At 56.1% G+C, this 16182-nt stretch overlaps 5 protein-coding genes across 5 annotated transcripts; 2 read left to right on the plus strand and 3 right to left on the minus strand.

Annotated features, from left to right (window-relative positions):
* Nucleotides 1–49: 49 nt before the first annotated feature.
* LTHEOB_9213 (Zinc finger protein) lies at nucleotides 50–1720 on the minus strand (the record flags this gene model as incomplete). Its single annotated transcript, XM_035518777.1, has 1 exon — nucleotides 50–1720. One exon carries the CDS (start codon nucleotides 1718–1720, stop codon nucleotides 50–52), a length of 1671 nt encoding a protein of 556 aa, XP_035369243.1.
* Nucleotides 1721–3327: 1607 nt separating this feature from the next.
* Nucleotides 3328–6813, plus strand: LTHEOB_9214 (uncharacterized protein; the record flags this gene model as incomplete). Its single annotated transcript, XM_035518778.1, has 7 exons — nucleotides 3328–3652; nucleotides 3700–4452; nucleotides 4503–4652; nucleotides 4946–5232; nucleotides 5294–5591; nucleotides 5676–6292; nucleotides 6346–6813. 7 exons carry the CDS (start codon nucleotides 3328–3330, stop codon nucleotides 6811–6813), a joined length of 2898 nt encoding a protein of 965 aa, XP_035369244.1.
* Nucleotides 6814–7954: 1141 nt separating this feature from the next.
* LTHEOB_9215 (Protein transporter sec13) lies at nucleotides 7955–9167 on the minus strand (the record flags this gene model as incomplete). The annotated part of the gene is made up of 6 exons (XM_035518779.1): nucleotides 7955–8118; nucleotides 8181–8727; nucleotides 8799–8829; nucleotides 8891–9006; nucleotides 9078–9116; nucleotides 9165–9167. 6 exons carry the CDS (start codon nucleotides 9165–9167, stop codon nucleotides 7955–7957), a joined length of 900 nt encoding a protein of 299 aa, XP_035369245.1.
* Nucleotides 9168–9452: 285 nt separating this feature from the next.
* On the plus strand, nucleotides 9453–14155 carry LTHEOB_9216 (Peroxin 20; the record flags this gene model as incomplete). Its single annotated transcript, XM_035518780.1, has 7 exons — nucleotides 9453–9566; nucleotides 9631–10258; nucleotides 10307–11109; nucleotides 11300–11423; nucleotides 12285–13994; nucleotides 14040–14083; nucleotides 14141–14155. The coding sequence occupies 7 exons, from the start codon at nucleotides 9453–9455 to the stop codon at nucleotides 14153–14155; spliced, it is 3438 nt and encodes a 1145-aa protein (XP_035369246.1).
* A 333-nt stretch (nucleotides 14156–14488) lies between these two features.
* On the minus strand, nucleotides 14489–15841 carry LTHEOB_9217 (Sulphydryl oxidase; the record flags this gene model as incomplete). The annotated part of the gene is made up of 3 exons (XM_035518781.1): nucleotides 14489–14631; nucleotides 14698–15546; nucleotides 15616–15841. 3 exons carry the CDS (start codon nucleotides 15839–15841, stop codon nucleotides 14489–14491), a joined length of 1218 nt encoding a protein of 405 aa, XP_035369247.1.
* Nucleotides 15842–16182: the final 341 nt, after the last annotated feature.

Genomic DNA, 16182 nt, shown 5'->3' on the forward strand with positions numbered 1-16182 from the left:
TCTACACCACAACACGCTCAAAAAAGGCCTTCAAAGCCACTTCCCGCGATCAATCAACCACCATATCGGCCTCCTCCCCCATCCCGCCGGCCTCCGCGCCGTTCGCCATCTTCCCCAGCTCCGCCAACGCATCCTCGATCACGTCCAATGCCGCCTGCACGCCCTCAACCTCTCCCGCGCACAGCAGCGTCTCGAGCGAGTGGGCCAGTCCGCTCCAGGCGCCGAAGTCGGTCTTGCGCTTGGACTTGGTGGGCGGCAGGACGACCGAGTCCGGAAACTGCAGAAAGCGCGGCGTGTGGTTGTAGTGGGTGAGGTGGGCCTTGAGCTGCGCTTTGGTCGGGAACGTCTTCCAGGCGGAGGCGGGGCAGAAGGGACATTTGAGCTTGAGCTTCTTGTTGCTGCTACTGGCATCGCCTACGACGCCGCCGCCGCCCTCCCCTTCTGCGGACGAAGAGGCGACGACCTGCTCGCACAACGCTTGGATCTCCCTGTCGGACAGCGCGCCGCCGGCGCAGGGGTCGCGCGGCGTGGGGCGGAAGCGGTGCTCGGGCAGGACGCAGGCCTCGAGCCGCGCTGGGCCGCGCAGTGCGTCGTTCAGCTCGGCCAGCGTGATGCCCGATCCGCACTGCGCCGTTTCCAGGTGGTGCAGCAGCGCCGAGACGCTCGGGAAGCTCTTCTCGCTCGCCTCGCACGCGGCGAAGGGGCAGGCGACGGAGGTGAAGGGGTCGTGCCAGCCGCGCGTGCGGTGGTCGTGGAGCGTTTTGGGCGAGGTGAAGTCGGAGCCGCAGACGCGGCAACGGAGGCTGATGTGCAGGAAGTTCTTGCCACTCTTGAAGCCGCCTTTGAAGACCGGCGCCGCGGCGGCCGAGGACGGGTCAGAGAGCGGACGCTCGTCGAGGGCGTCTTGGAAGACGGTGGCGCGTGGCAGATGGTGGTCTTCGAGGAGGTGCTGGCGCAGGCGGTCGGGCGTCATGAAGTGCTGCGTGCAGGCTGCGCAATAGCAGTGGCTCGTCGCGCGCTGATGTGCCATCAACCGCGTTTCGCAGACAAAAATACGGTGGCACGCGATGCATGGGTGATGGATGAAGAGCTGGTGCTGCCACATTTCGTCCCACGTATCGTACTCTAGCCCGCAGTTACAGCAGCTGAAAATACTCGTCGACGGGTCGTATGTGTCACGCGCGGGGCCGTAGGCGTCGCGGAAGACGCGGCTACACGCATCGCACTGGAGCGGTTCTTCGCTGCTGCCGTCTTGACTGTCCAGGATCTGCCCGCCACAGGGACACAGTACTTCGTTAAGGGTGTTGCTTTCTATTGCGGTCCACTTCAGCGATCCCTTCTTCGTATCGCGGTACCCGGAGTGGCTCTCTAAGCGTTGGTGCGAGAGCAGATGCTGTGTAGACCCGAATATCTTGTCGCAGGTGCACCGCACAAAGTGTACCGCTTCGAATCGGTGACGATGAAGCTCGGGGTAGCTTGAGAAGTTCTCTCCGCACACACAGGCGCCGTGTCCAGTGGCCTTTTGATGGCTTCGCATGTTCTTGAGCTCTTTGAAGTAGCGTCCGCACACACACTTATGTTCCATCATCTCGATCTCCGGGTGCATCTCGTGGAAGTGGTCCTTTGCTGATTGGTGCTGGATCCGCATTTCGTCGGGGACATCTCCAGAATCTAACGGTATGAAGTCTGCCATAAGCTCATCCTGCTGGAGTTGCGCCATTGTTTTTTTTTTAAGAAAAAAAAAAAGACGTCGTTGAAGAGACTTTAGGTTGCGGCAGTAGAAACTAAAAAGTGCCTACAACGATGACGGATGTATGACTTCCGAAAAGGATTAAGACCCCGTGGAACTATGACTCTGAAGAAAAAGATTTTAGGCAGCCTTAGCAATGAGCGTAGGCTGTTGCCAAATTTAGCCTCCGCACTTCGTGCTTCAAAGGAGCAGTTTGAAAGAACTCGAATTCTTAGATAGGTGATTCAACCATATACGAGCGCCTGGTCGAGTGTTGTTGGATGTAACACGGAAGAAGGCAGAGCGTCCTGGCGCCAACCCATGAAAAAGCCGAAGGACCGAATGTACGAGTGCGTACGGCTAATTGTCGGGAAGCTTAGAATATGACGTAGCTGAGCGGTTGTCAGGTTATCTTGGTGCCTGCAAATAAATTTGGCATGAATGATATTTCATTTCAAGGCACCTGGGTTTGTTATCAAGAAATTCTCAGCCTTCGGGGCTCTCAAAGATTGACTTCTGATATATCCGTTGAGGTCGTTGGGAAGAAAAGCGAAATACTTTTTTTGGTAAGTTCGAAAGGATGTTGTATGTTTCTGCCAAACTCGTAGAGACAATATTTAGTTGACACCCTAAAATGGTGAGAATTTGAGATTAGCATGCCGGATGAGGTATCAAGTAGGATGTCATTGAAAATGGAGGCAGTAATAGTGGCTTATTAACCACACTGATTGCCACTCCACTCACCAGACTTTCATCAAGGTTGAGCAGATTTCCAACAACCAGTTCTCTCTTGTTTAAGAGGTTCGGTAGATTCTGGGGTGTGGAAGAGAATTGGAAACATTGCAGTGTGAATGCGATAGTCAAATATAATGAAACAAAAATCAATGAAAGAAATCAACAAGATAATGAAGGCTGTAATGTTCCAGGGGACGGGATGTCTAATCGAGAGTTTCACAGCAGTAGCCCAAACGACCGCCTCCAGCCACATGGCGTATAGCCGGACACGAACCTTAGCCCAAAACAATGGAGGCGAAAATGTGCTTGATGTAGACCGGTGTCAAGCCACCCGTTGATCCTTCTCTCCGGTATGGCTAATGCATTCGTCGAACATCTTATGTCCGGGGAAAAGTGCAGTGTGCCATAATGACATCGTTTTTGATTGACTATTTTTCCAAATCAGTGATTGGTACAACGGGCCATCGGTCCTGACATGTGAAATCCAGGGTAGCGAGAACGCCAATAGGAGGCACTCTGGCCCGGCCTAGACTGCTTGAGCATGTAGTTACGAGGATAATTAAAAGCTGGAAATGGCGCAAAACTGTAATGGTAGAACCATAGAGCTACAATCGACTAAGAAAGAGAGTTTGATGCGGCGTTCGATAGCCGCGGGTGACATCCCTGCAGCAACTTGGGAGAGCTGATTGGCAAGGGGCGGGACGTCTACGCAGGCATAACCATTCGTCATACACTAAGCCGAGGTGAGGATTGCCCCGCCCTTCAGTTGGCTTACACATCGCTTCTTGTCTGACGCATGGTGAGGAGAAAGTCTGGCGTGGTCTGAGATTCCTCACTTCAATTTTTCCGTCAATCTCACCATCATGTCTCCATCGCCATCGCCTTTCACTATCAGCGTGTCTGACGAGACACTTGATGCTTTGCAGAACAAACTCTCCGCTGCTACTTTTCCAGATGAGCTTGAAGCACCCAACCAGTGGCAGTACGGTGCTCCACTGGCCGATGTGAAGAGGCTTGCCACACGTTGGCAGGACGGATATGACTGGAGGGGCGCCGAGGCCAAGCTCAACGAGCTACCCAACTTCATGACGCAAGTTGAAGTGGACGGATTCAGGCCCATTGACATCCACTTTGTGCACCAGAAGAGCGAAGCGGAACGAGCAATCCCGCTTCTGTTCGTCCACGGCTGTATGACACCCGCAACAACTTGAGTGGACTGCTCTGACGGTTTCAAGGGCCTGGCTCTTTCATTGAAGTCACGAAACTGTTGCCCCTTCTGAAGTCAGGCTCGCCTGTTTTTCATGTTGTTGCACCTTCTCTTCCCAACTTTGGCTTTTCTTCCGGCATCAAGGAGCCAGGATTCTCTCTGCAACACTATGCAGAGGCCTGTCACAAGCTGATGAAGCAGCTTGGGTACGATGAATATGTAACTCAAGGCGGAGATTGGGGTTTCTATGTCACCCGAGCCATTGGTATCCAGTATCCGGATTCGTGCAAAGCAAGCCACGTCAACCTGATCCGCGCTCATGCTCCGGAATGGAAGAAGAACCCTCTGCTCGCGCTGCAGCACAAGCTCTTCCCGTATAGCGATGCTGAAAAGAACGGCCTTGAGCGCTCCGCATGGTTTGAGAACGAAGGGTCTGGGTACAACCTGCAGCAAAGAACCAAACCGCAGACGATTGGATATGCGCTTGCCGACTCTCCGGTTGCTCTTCTGGCGTGGATCTATGAGAAGTTGCATGATTGGACCGACAGCTATCCGTGGACAGACGACGAGATTCTGACTTGGATTAGTATCTACTGGTTCTCCGCAGCCGGGCCTGCTGCCAGTGTGCGCATCTACTACGAGGCCATCCATGTCTCACCAAAGGCGACGGTGATTCCAACCAGAGTGCGTACAGAGCAGTGGGTGCCGGACGTGAAGCTTGGGCTCGCATGGTTCCCCAAAGAGCTCAGCGTGCCGCCAAAGACGTGGGGGCGTACACTGGGTAAGGGTGGTGAGGCCCTTGTGTGTCAACTGTACGCTAACGTGCGACAGGTCCAGTGGTGTACGAGAGTGAGACCCCGCGGGGAGGACACTTCGCTGCGTGGGAGAATCCAGATGTCATCGCCGGTGACTTGCAGAAGATGTTCTCGAAGACCGGGCCGTGTTATAGGATTGTGAAGGGCCGGAGCGGTTACGATCGGGGTGCGCGTGCGCGTTTGTAAGCCGATGCAAGGTCCCGGGGGTTTCTGCTCTTCGGTCACAGGGTTAGCTGAAGGTACTACTATTGTTCCCTTCGAGTTGATGGCATGGTAGACTCACGCAAGCAAGAGTTTTCACCGGCGTGAGTGCGATGTCTGGGTCGTGGTGGGGCAGTGACGTGCGGAACCGGCGATTATGGAAGGGACCTCCTACAAGATGCGACTTGCGATTGTCGACTTGCGCACCTGACATCGACTCGACGCCTCTTTTGCATGCCTCCTGCGGGTTCCCAGCAGGTGAGCGTCGGATCGCAGACACTGCACCCTATTGTCCTATTGAGTCCCTCGCTTTCATGCCGCCGCTGAGCCCCGGCTCCTTCACCTATAAAGCCTCCTCGATCAAAGACCAAGCTTCTCCTTCCGCCCACGGCACCACGCCATACCCTCCGCAAACCCCTTTCATCGCATCAGCTTCTTGCCCTGCCCGCCACTTCACTGACGCAGAACCATCCGCAAACATGGCTTCTGCCTATGAGGACCGCATCGCGGCGAAGCCTAAGGCCTTTCAGATTCTTCCAGTTGAAGTACGTCTCGACCACACCAGCTCACCTACTCGGAAGCGGCTTCGCTGACTGCCGCTCGCAGCTCAACCAGCACATCGCCCTCTTCCTTGAGCACGACAAAGACCTTGTCAACCTTCGCGCCTCATGCCGTGCCATCAAGGAAGCAATCGACGATGATGATTCGTTATGGTTCAAGAGATTCCATGCGATGTACGACACTCCTTCAGGCTTCAATCCCAACTCGCCTGACTACAAGACCAAGATTCGAGAGCTGTACCAGAAGCGCAGCAAGTACCTCGTTCTTTACCCAACCCGCTTCAGGATTGGCAACACCAAGAAGGAACAAGACACGCTGAAGCTCGTCGCTGGACTCATCAACGGTGAGTACCCCTTATGGTCAAGTCCAAGATCTTCTGGGTGTTTCTCACTTCTGCTCAAACTCTGTACTGATATATGTCCGGTAGATTCCTTCAACAGCTCTTCGTGGGTCTTCAGGAATCATGACGGCGGTGAGGCCGAGTTGACCTGCCGCAACATCGAAGCATTCAAGGATTTCGTCAAGCGGTCGGGCATTATCGATGACTTATTCAGGCCCCGTCCAACCAGGAATCACAAGGCCAACGGTCGTTGCGACCCAACCACGAAGAGTTACAACCACACTCTCGCTGCCGTGCAGCTCATGTGCACGCCTTCGATCCTCACAGAGCCTGGGAACATCTACGGATTCGAGGACTCTCAGGTGTGGGCCTATGCCACTATTAGGACTGCTCCCATATTCGGTGGTTTCAACAAGACCGAGATCAACATGGAGTGGATCCTCCACGTCATGAACTTCTTCAAGTACCACATGAGGAAGCATGAGGAGAACACGCTCTTTGAGCCTTTCAACAAGCTGAACAAGGCTGAGCAGCCTTCCTACTGGCAGAGCCATATCCACAATGGCCCTATGGCCCTTGGTGTCCACTGGAAGGGCACCTATGCTTACTTGGATCGTGATGAGATGAGGCAGATCCGCTCTGGAAGCCGCGACGGCAAGGTTCTTATTGACCGGAACGTTGACCACGGCGATGCCTCAATTCAGGTAATTGCTCTTTGTATATCGGTAATTTTTCCAGGCTGACTTCTTATGCGCAGACCATGAACATCACCTCGCCGGACAGTACCGGATTCCTTTGGCCTGCTCTTTTCGAGCAGCACTTGAGGTCAACTACCTCCAACGATCGGCTCCCTCGTACCCGTGCTCAGCGCCGCTCTGGTGAGGATGTTCAGTTCGAGCGCTTCAACCAGCGCTTTCAGGCCCTCGGATTTGATGATGAGGATTTCAACGCCGTCGGCTGGCTCAACGAACTCCCGAACCAGCAAGGCATCAGCGGGTGGAAGAGGATGACCATGATGAAGTATTTCGAGGACGGTAATGGCGGCTGGGACACCAACGCACTCTGGGCTTACGAGGGTGTCGTCCTACCCGGCGGCCAGATCATGCTCGGTCGATGGTGGAGCCCTGAGGCCCCGGTCCCTAACCGCGAGGTGTACACCGGTCCTTTTATCTTCTGGAACACCGACGCTGCCTGTGACCGCGTCGAGTGCGATCTTCACCACTGATGAGCCGTTGGCCCCTAAAGAGCACCAGACTCGTGCCTTCGCTCTTCCTCGGAGCACACAGCCCCAACCGCAGACGATCTGCCATCTCTCAAATCTAATAAGGATCTCCATCTCAACAGCTGTATCCACAAGTTTCTTTCTTGGCCTGCTAATGCGGCTTCTTTACACATCTAGTCCACCGACCTTGACACTCCTTTAGTCGGACGTTTGGCCTTTCCTGGAAGACGATATCCCATGATCCCACAATCCTTATCACACCGATTGGCGAACGGTTGCTTGATTTTCTTCACCATCACCCTCTTGCGCTCGAATTCCACCTGCAACAGGGTTGCGTGGGCCGTGCATAGTTTCTCATTACCAGGGTCATGCTAAGCATGGTACAGCGCATGCGGTAAATATGCATGGCTCGCATCTTTTCTTTTGTCACCAGAAAACTCTTCTTTTTTTTCTCTCATTCATTTGCACACATCACTAGGTATCGATAATCATGGCGACGGACTATTGGGCTTTCCTTTTCCTTTTCCTTTTTTTTTTTTGGCATAATCAAAAAGTCGATGATGCAAGCCAAACAGCGGCGTGGATAGGCTTTGCTGCTGGGGCTTGCAGATATGGTGATTTTCTGGATCACTCATTTTTTTTGCATGCATGGAAGGCGTGGACTTCGATTGGACCTTAGATATTCGAGAATGGTAAAAATTGATGCAGTGTAGATGCGAAGTGTTACTGGTGGTTGGAATTGCTCTCACCCTAATGAGGCACATGGACTTACGAACTTTGGTATGCGTGCGCGCGGGAAGGGTATGTTGGGAAGCATAAAGTGCGAGAATTGACGCATTTGCGGCGCCGCCCATTATATTTGTCGTTTGGTAAATCTGCTTTGAAAAAGAAAAAAAGTGCATGTTTGGGTATGCAAACAGCCAGACCAATTGTGTCCTGGCTCAACTTCCGCCATCATCACCGTTCGACATCCTCGACCCACCCCCGCCTGGTGCGCTTTTTGTCTTTGCCTTACACTCCATAAACTCCTTCTTGTGCTCCCGTTACGGAATCCCGCTGGTAAGATGGCATTTCGGTAGAGCGGAAAGTGCTAGTCTCTTCAATCGTTGTCGGTGCCACGAGCTTAGTGTGGGGGCTCGATTGTTCACTCCTCGATCGTTTTGATGCACTCCCAGCCGCCAGTCAGCTTCTCCTTCCACAGAGTGACCTTGTTGTCGCCAGTGCTGACGGCCAGAACGTTGCCGCTCAGGCTCCAACTCGCGCGCCAGGCAACGGCGTCGAAGTTCAAGGTGGTCTGCTGCCAGTCACCTGCACAAAGGATGGTGTTAGCAAATACTAATGTGCAAGAGGTAAAAGTAAGAAACTCGTACCAAGCGAGGGGTTCGCGCTGGTCCAAATCTTGACCGTCTTATCTTGCGACGCGGAGGCGATGTATGCCTTGGACAGCACCGTCGGCGACCACGCAACATCACGGACCCAGTCGGTGTGGCCGGACAGCTGGCTAGTGCAAGTGTAGGTGCTCGTCTCAGTGTTCCATTCCCACACCTTCACCAGGCAGTCGCTGCCGCCAGTAACGAAGCGGCGCAGCGGTGCATTGGAGGCTTGGGAGGCGCTGGCGACGGCGCCGGGGGCGATGCTGGGGGCCCACGAGACGGCATTGACGCCCAGGCCGTGGGCGGGCAGGATCTGGTGCGCCCACGCGCCGTCGCGGAACTCGAGGACGGACACGTTACCGTCGCTGCTGGCGCACGCGAGCACGCAGCCGGCGTCGTGCGGCGCCCAGGACACGAGGTTGACGCTGGCCGAGTGCAGCTCCGACACGTGCACGCGCTGCCACTGCCCATTCTGCTCGCGCCAGATGAAGACCTTGCCGTCGTAGCTGGCGGAGGCGAGGATGTTGCCGTACTTGGGGTGTGCCTGCACGTTTGCGCGACGGCGGTTAGCTAGAGCTGTGACGCGCCAGCGCGGGATGTGGGGGATAGACATACCCAGGAGACACACCAGACTGCGCCCTCGTGCCTATACTAATCTCAGCCAATGCCCTATCCATCCTGGCTCCGGCTGCAAGGCGGTTGCTTACCCCTTCAGCGTGTCTGTGAGCTTGTGGTTGTCGCCTTCAACCTCGAATATCTTGATGGTCTTGTCCGAAGAGCAAGTGGCTAGTCTCCTGCCGTAGTAGTCCAGGACTGCATCGTGCTGCGCATCACGGGGCGAATTAGCGGAGGTTCGCTGCGGGAGCGGTGGTCGGAAGAGGAGCTGCGGCGTACAATCATGTCATCGTGACCGGAATTTTGGATTACTTGGGCCTGGAAACGGTCAGCGGAGCTCAAGCAGGTCTCTAGAGAGAAGCTCACCATGTTTGCGGGTGTCGAGGAGGAATTGGTGGTGATATCAGTGCCTAGCGGGAATGTTAAACGTGGAAGCTGCCCGAGACACTGCGGCGGCGGCGTCAGGGTGCAAAGCGGGCAAACACGCCAAGCACCGACTGGCCGGAACATGCCTCGGCGCAATGCGGGGACTAGGCACCTTGTTGCCGCCGCCGGAGCTTCACATGGCCTGTTCCCTATCTCTTACGACGCTGCGCGCATTTTTTGCTCCCAACCTTTTCCTCCTCCCAGATCGCCAGATACCTTGCTGTCGCCATGGCCGACGCTCTGTGCGGACCCTCCAACGCGCTCCAGAACTTCCAGAAACACTCGTCGGTTGATCGGACTTTACAGCAGGACCGACTGGTTTCGCGCCAATCGCCGCAGCAGGTACGAGCGCTCATGCCACCCAACCCTCCGCAACCGGCATCCAAATCTGATACTTGGTGTTTAGGATTTCAGATCAGGCCCCGGTCAGCATGCTGGCGCGATAGACCCTGAATTCGAGGCCTTCCAGGCTGGACATGCTCCTCCGCAGCCCGAAGCTTTCCAGCGTTTCCCCGCCCAACATGCGCCTCCGCCGAGCTTCGCTGGGCCCGCCGCCCTGCCGGACTGGGCTGCTGACTTCCAGCGCATGCATGTCTCCTCTCCGCCGCCGATGCAGCAGCAGCATAACCATACCTCTTCGTGGCACCAGGACTTCATGCGCCAGCAGCAGCAGTCTACATCTCCGGCTCCGGCGATGGCGGCGGGTCCTTCCAGGCCAATGTATTCTGGCACACCTATGATGGGGTTCGGTGCGGGGCAGTTTGCCCACCAACAGCCATTCATGGCCCAGCAGGATATGAATGCGCAAGCGAGACAGAAGGACCCTGTCTTTGATGATGCTGCTTTCGCAAACGCATTCGATGCGGCCGCGGCAGAAATGCTTCAGGCTGAAGTAGAGGCACAAGCGGAGGCGCAGGCTACGCAGCAAGAAGCGCCACAGAGACCTGCAATTTCGAAATGGGAAGAGGAGATAGAGACCTTGCTCCCCCCAGAGGATGACTCTGTGCTGGCGTTCATGAAGGAGCATGCTTTTAGTAGGTACTATGCATGAATGAGGTCTCATGTGCTGACCATCATTTTAGACGAGTATTGCCGTCACCAAATGTCCGAGTACCTACCACACGCCAACACGCGAGATCCCGCCACTATTCCTAATCACAGTCTTGCGTCACTTTATATGAGCGCATTGGAAAAGTTGGAAAGTAAAGGACTTTCAGAGATCCCCCCGGATCCTCTGTTGGAGCGCGTGTTGAACGAGATTGTGGACTCACAAGACCTTCTCTACGATGAACAGTTTATGTTCAAAGCAAGAGCTGCAAGGCTTCGTGATCAGATCAGAACGAATTTCCCACGATACTTTGACCAGGATGAATCTCAGAAAGCTAGAGAGCAGGAGGACCCCCGCTTGAGGACAGCACGTTTGAGGATGTTCCAACATTCTCTGCAAAACCAGGACACGGTATCCGCGGCAGATAAGCAGCAACTGGAAGCTGCGAAGTATAACCAGCTTGTGGCAGACGTGGGGACTGATTCAAGATTCTTCCCTGCCGAAGCGAGCAGCACCGTGGCCGGGACGGACATTCGAACGACTATTCGGTCAGAGATGTCATCGTTGAACCAGCGACCAGAGGAGCTTCTCCGGAACATGAACCCTCCTGACATGGTGCTCAACGAGGTCCCCCAGCCTATGCAGCAGCCAAGCCAGGAACAGCGGCAGCAAACTCCCCTCAATAATGATGATGAGGAGTTGGCAAGGACGGCTGGCCAATTGGTGGAGAGCGTCTCTCACGACACGAGTCAGAAATTCGTGCAAAGCAGGTTCCTGGCCCTGATGAGGCAACTCCGCGACCACGAAGTACGCGTCGACGGGGACAAGATAGTCGAAGTTAGTGCAATCCTTCCTCCCTTTTTGCCCGCCGCAGGAGAATATCTCCGGAAGCGGGACCTTCCAGCAGAGGAGGCACATCAGCACCTCCACTATCCTCCATGTGCGGAGCACATTACTTGCAAAGTCTTCGGGTGTCCAGGTTGACACAATCCAACACTCGCTAACTCGTTTTGCCTCTTCATCGCAGACTTCACCATCGACGATTCCAGCCAATCAGCAAGATCTGGACCTCGGCCGCAATGGCGGCGACGACAGCAACAGGACTATGACCGGAGCGCTACAGGCCGATGGCAGCGACGACCACGACATTGGTGAGTTGCGCGCTTGAACATCCTTCGCCTCTGCCTCTGGATAGCAGTTTTCCAAGAGTGCTATTTCAGGTGGAGCTCTTCCAAGGTCACCATTATGGCGCAGGAAGAATCCACCAAGCGTCTTCCAAAAAATCATCCTCCGCACGGTGCAAGATGATAATCAGTACGTGGCCGCTTGCACGCCGTGCCATATCGAACAGCTGTTTCCTTATCTCATATATATATGACGGTTGGATGGGGAACAGAAGCTGATTGATGGTTTGGGGAGAAGCGCGCCTATTCGAAAAATACCCTAGCCCGCTACCGCCGGTTGACGGTGGAAGATCGTATGTGAACGGGTGTTTCTTCAGGAGGGATGGACAATTATTGTGATATCATTTTGTATCTTGGCTCTCGTGCGCGAGCATTCCATGGCGTTGAATAAGCTCCAAAGCGTCACGCTCTGGCGATTGGAGTATTGGTTGGTTCAGAAACTCCATGTAATTAAGCCCTTACTTCAACAAGTTTGGACATTGTGTTGACTTGCACGCACGGCCGACAACATTCTTGTCAGGTGAAGTGGAGCAATGGTGGCAGTGATCAAGGACCTAGGTTGACCTCGCCGATCTTGCATCGCCACGCTTTGTAGATCCTGCTACCTATTTGGGTAATCGACCATGAATGAATGACTCAGCCACGTTGCGCCTCACAACAATCACTATGATTCACCGCAAACAATGCGGAGGCTGCCTGGGGCTGTTCCTTTATAACACAACCCATCACTCATCATCACTCACCGCTCCCAGGTACATAAATCGGTCGCACTTCTCTTGAACACCACATCCACACAACCCCGCCACAACTTCTAAGCCCACACCCTAGAAAACATCAACCCTTCTGCAACTTCATTCGGCTTCACGAAGATGCCATCCACGCGACTCACGGTCGCGCTCAACAGCAACCGCAACACCAAAACCATCCTCCTCGTCCCGGGAAACACGTCGGCAGACCCCGATGTAGCCAACTCGATACGCGCGCAGGTGGTCAAGTCGGCGCAAACGAAGCTCCGCCTGAAGCTGAAGAAGAACACCAGCGCACGCGCCTTCGCCGCGCGCACGGGGACGGAACTGCTCACGGCCGACGACTGGACGCGCGCCGCCACGTCCGACGCCGTCATCCTGGTGTCGGCGGGCGAAGATTTCGTGGGCAAGAAGTCAGAACAACAGTCGGCCACCAACAGCAACAACGATGATCGCAGCAGCGCTTCGAACGACGCCCACCAGTGCGGTGAGATCGTCAACCTCGCGCACGCCGCGTACGTCGACCCGCAGTCGCTCGGCCAACTCCGCGCCACGGCCCAGGCGCTGCCCGGCATCGTGCATGCCGTCGGCCAGCCCGACCTCCACCCGGGCACCAAGTACCCCATCGGCGCCGCCTTCGTGTCGCGCGGCTGGATCCACCCGCCGCTGATCGGCGGCGACATCGGGTGCGGCATGGCGTGGTACCGGACGACGCTGTCGCGCAACCAGGTCGACGGGGACAGGGGCCGGAAGGTGGCCGAGCGGTTGAGGGGTCTCGAGGGTCCGTGGAGGGAGAGAGAGGTGAGAGAGGCGTGGGTCGGGGAGGGCGGATCGGCGGGGGAGGAGTGGGATAAGAGTCTGGGGACCATCGGCGCGGGGAACCACTTTGCGGAGATTCAGGTGGTGGAGAGGGCGGAAGAGGGGCTGGGCATGAGGGAGGGCGAGGTGGTGCTGTTGGTGCATTCGGGGTCGAGGGGGTACGGTGGGGATATCCTCAAGCGGTACACGGCCGATGGCCACGTTTCCCTGAAGGAGGACGAGGAGGTGACGGGAAAGTACCTGGAGGAGCACGATCGCGCGTGCAGGTGGGCGAAGGCGAACCGCGATCTCATCGCCTTGCGCTTCCTTGCTGTGCTGGAGCCCGGAGAGGATCGCTGGGCACTCGGCAGCAACCTCGAGGACGACCTCACTGCTGAGGCAGACGCAACCGACATCGAACAGCTCATCCAACGTGCCCGCGCGGACGTACAGGAGCGCAAGGTCGTCGACATCTGGCACAACAACGTCCAACGCGTCCCGTGGCCTTCCACCAATCCCCCCTCAATCTCCCCCCCTACCTCGGACCTTGCAGATGCAACCTCCTCTCTCAGCCTCTCAGCATCCGAGTCCTCGTCGTCTCAGCAGCAGCAGCAACAGTACGCCTACATCCACCGCAAAGGCGCCGCCCCAACCCTCGATCCGGACACCTTCGCACCGCTCGCCATCCTGCCCCTACCAGGCAGCCGCGCCACGCCGACGGCCATCCTGACACCGACTTTCACGCACCACAACGCCCGCGGCACCGCGAACGCCTTCTCGCTCGCCCACGGCGCCGGCCGCGCCATGTCCCGCGCCAAGGCCCTGGCCAGCCTGAGCAACAAGTACCGCGGCGACGCGGAGGCGTTGCTGAAGCCCGGGAAGGTGGCGGCATCTGCTGCTGCTGCGGCGGCGGCGGCGACTGTAACGATGACGACTGAGGGCGAAGATGGTGAGACGATGGTGGTGGTGGGGAAGGATGCAGAGAAGGGTGCGGGTACGTGGGTTGTTTGTGAGGAGAAGCAGCTTGTGTGGGAGGAAGCGCCTGAGGCGTACAAGGATGTTTGGGCTGTGGCTGCGGACTTGGTTAGGGCCGGTGCGGCGGAGGTGAGGGGATGGTGCGCGCCGAGGGTCAGTTACAAGGTCAGGAACAAGTGAGCAGATTAGAAAGAAGGGAGGGGTAGATGGGATTGGTTTAAGATGCGAGGTTGAAGACATTTTCTGTGGTGCTACTGTGCTAGTAATGATGGCATTGGAACTTTGCCAGGAGATTTATGTTTGATGATGGGTTTGTATCTGCATGATGCCCTTTTCTCTCTCTTCTTTTTAGAAGGTCATCCACTGTTCTGTAATCCTTTTAAATATCAGAACGGACAGCACCGTGCTTGGAAGGGGGTCAAAAGGCAGAGATATGAACATTAATGCTTGACAGGCTAAATATTTTAACAGCGTCGAAGAAAGTCCAACTGACTAGTGGTAAATCTACTATGATCATTTGTCGAAGTCGCCAGCATAAAGAACATCTCCGGGTTCTCCGTTCATAACAGTCCAGACAGACCGAGGGTCCAACTCAGCCTCCCTCCTGTTCACATTACCTGCAAGGAGCTTCCGCTCTCTTTCTCGTTCCAAATCGACTATAAAAAAAAGACGTCAGCTCCGAGCTCCACATCGAAGTGTCGAGAAGAAACAACAAGTCTTACCGTGCAGGTCGACGGCGGCGCGCTTGCCGCTCCACATGGCATGCGGCACATTGGTCGAGTTATCCAAGTTCGCATCGCCCACGGCGTATACGCCAGGCACGTTGGTCAACATGCCCGCGTTGGTATACATCTGGCCCCCGTACAGCGCCACGCCCAGCCTCTCGCCCAGGTCCGACCGCTGCTCCTTCCCAAACGAAACCATGAGCGCCGCGCGGTCCACCGGCTCGCCCTCAGTAAAATGCACACGAAACCTATCATACTCCGGCACGCTCGGCAGACTGGGATCAGCACGCGTATCCGCGCCATCGGCGAGCCGCTCGACGGCGGCGATGACGCGGTTGTCAACTCTCACATCAACGCGGCGCAGGTACTCCATCCACCGCGGATCGCCTCCCTCGGCGGCCGTGGTATCGAGGCGGCCCTGGGGTGTGTCGGTGCCGTTGACGAAGGCGACGACGTCGCGGTTGTTCAGCGTCTGCGTCTCGCGCACCATGCCCGGGATGGCGGCCAGGGGCCCGACCAGGCCGAGCGGCTGGTCGGCGTGCTCGTGCCCGTCGCACCACGGGCACCAGTACTCGCCGCGCGCCCAGTTCTCGGCGATGCCGGGGGTGGCGGGTAGGAGGTCGCGTAGGCCTGTGGCCAGCACGATGCGTCGCGCGAGGTGGTGGTTGTGCGTCTTCGTGCGGACGCCGTGCCGGTTGGAACCGCACGTCGTCACGGTGAAGAGGGGGGATGACGGATCGCCAGAGGCTGGCACGATTTTCTCGACTGTGCCGTTCGTCCAGCTCACTGTGTCGTAGTGCGAGATTTGCTTGCGGGCTGCCCAGCGGAAGTAGGCCGGAGTGACGCCTGATCAAAAGCGTTCAGTACACTGGGGATTTTTTTTTTCAGTGAAAAAACATCACGCTTTTTACTTACCGTCGAAGCCGAGCACGTCGTGCATGTGTCTGGTGTGCGCATTTCGATATTCGGCCGAGTCGATTAGCAGCACCTTTCTGCGGACGCGGGCAAGGCCGCTCAAGGCACCCAGGCCAGAGGGTCCGCCTCCTACGATGATGACATCGTATGGCTCCTGAACTCGGCATGCTCCTCCCAAAGCGAGTGTGGCCAGGGCCAACTGGAGGAGAGAGCCGAGAGGGGCCATGGCTGACGGGTGGAACTGTCTTCTGGGCCAGGGTGCGCAGTCGAATATATTAGAGCACGAGTGATATGCAAGCGGACTAACCATAGTGTACCAGGATGTCATCTATATCAGGCATGCTGTGTAGACTCTATCCGGATCCTGGCAGTTGTACATAGACTACATTCCGTTCCGCATTTGTGAAGCTGGGTGGAGCCATTCCTCTAGAAAGAATGCTCGACGCAACAGTGCGCTCTGTAGAGACTACACGCCGTTACCACTAAAGAGTATCCTACTCTGTGCATGCTTGATTCAAGTATAACGTGGCTGAAAACAGTTTCCTCGGTATTTTCAACAGAAAGTGC

Source organism: Lasiodiplodia theobromae (assembly GCF_012971845.1).
Source record: "Lasiodiplodia theobromae strain AM2As chromosome Unknown scaffold_30, whole genome shotgun sequence".
Lineage (NCBI taxonomy): Eukaryota > Fungi > Ascomycota > Dothideomycetes > Botryosphaeriales > Botryosphaeriaceae > Lasiodiplodia > Lasiodiplodia theobromae.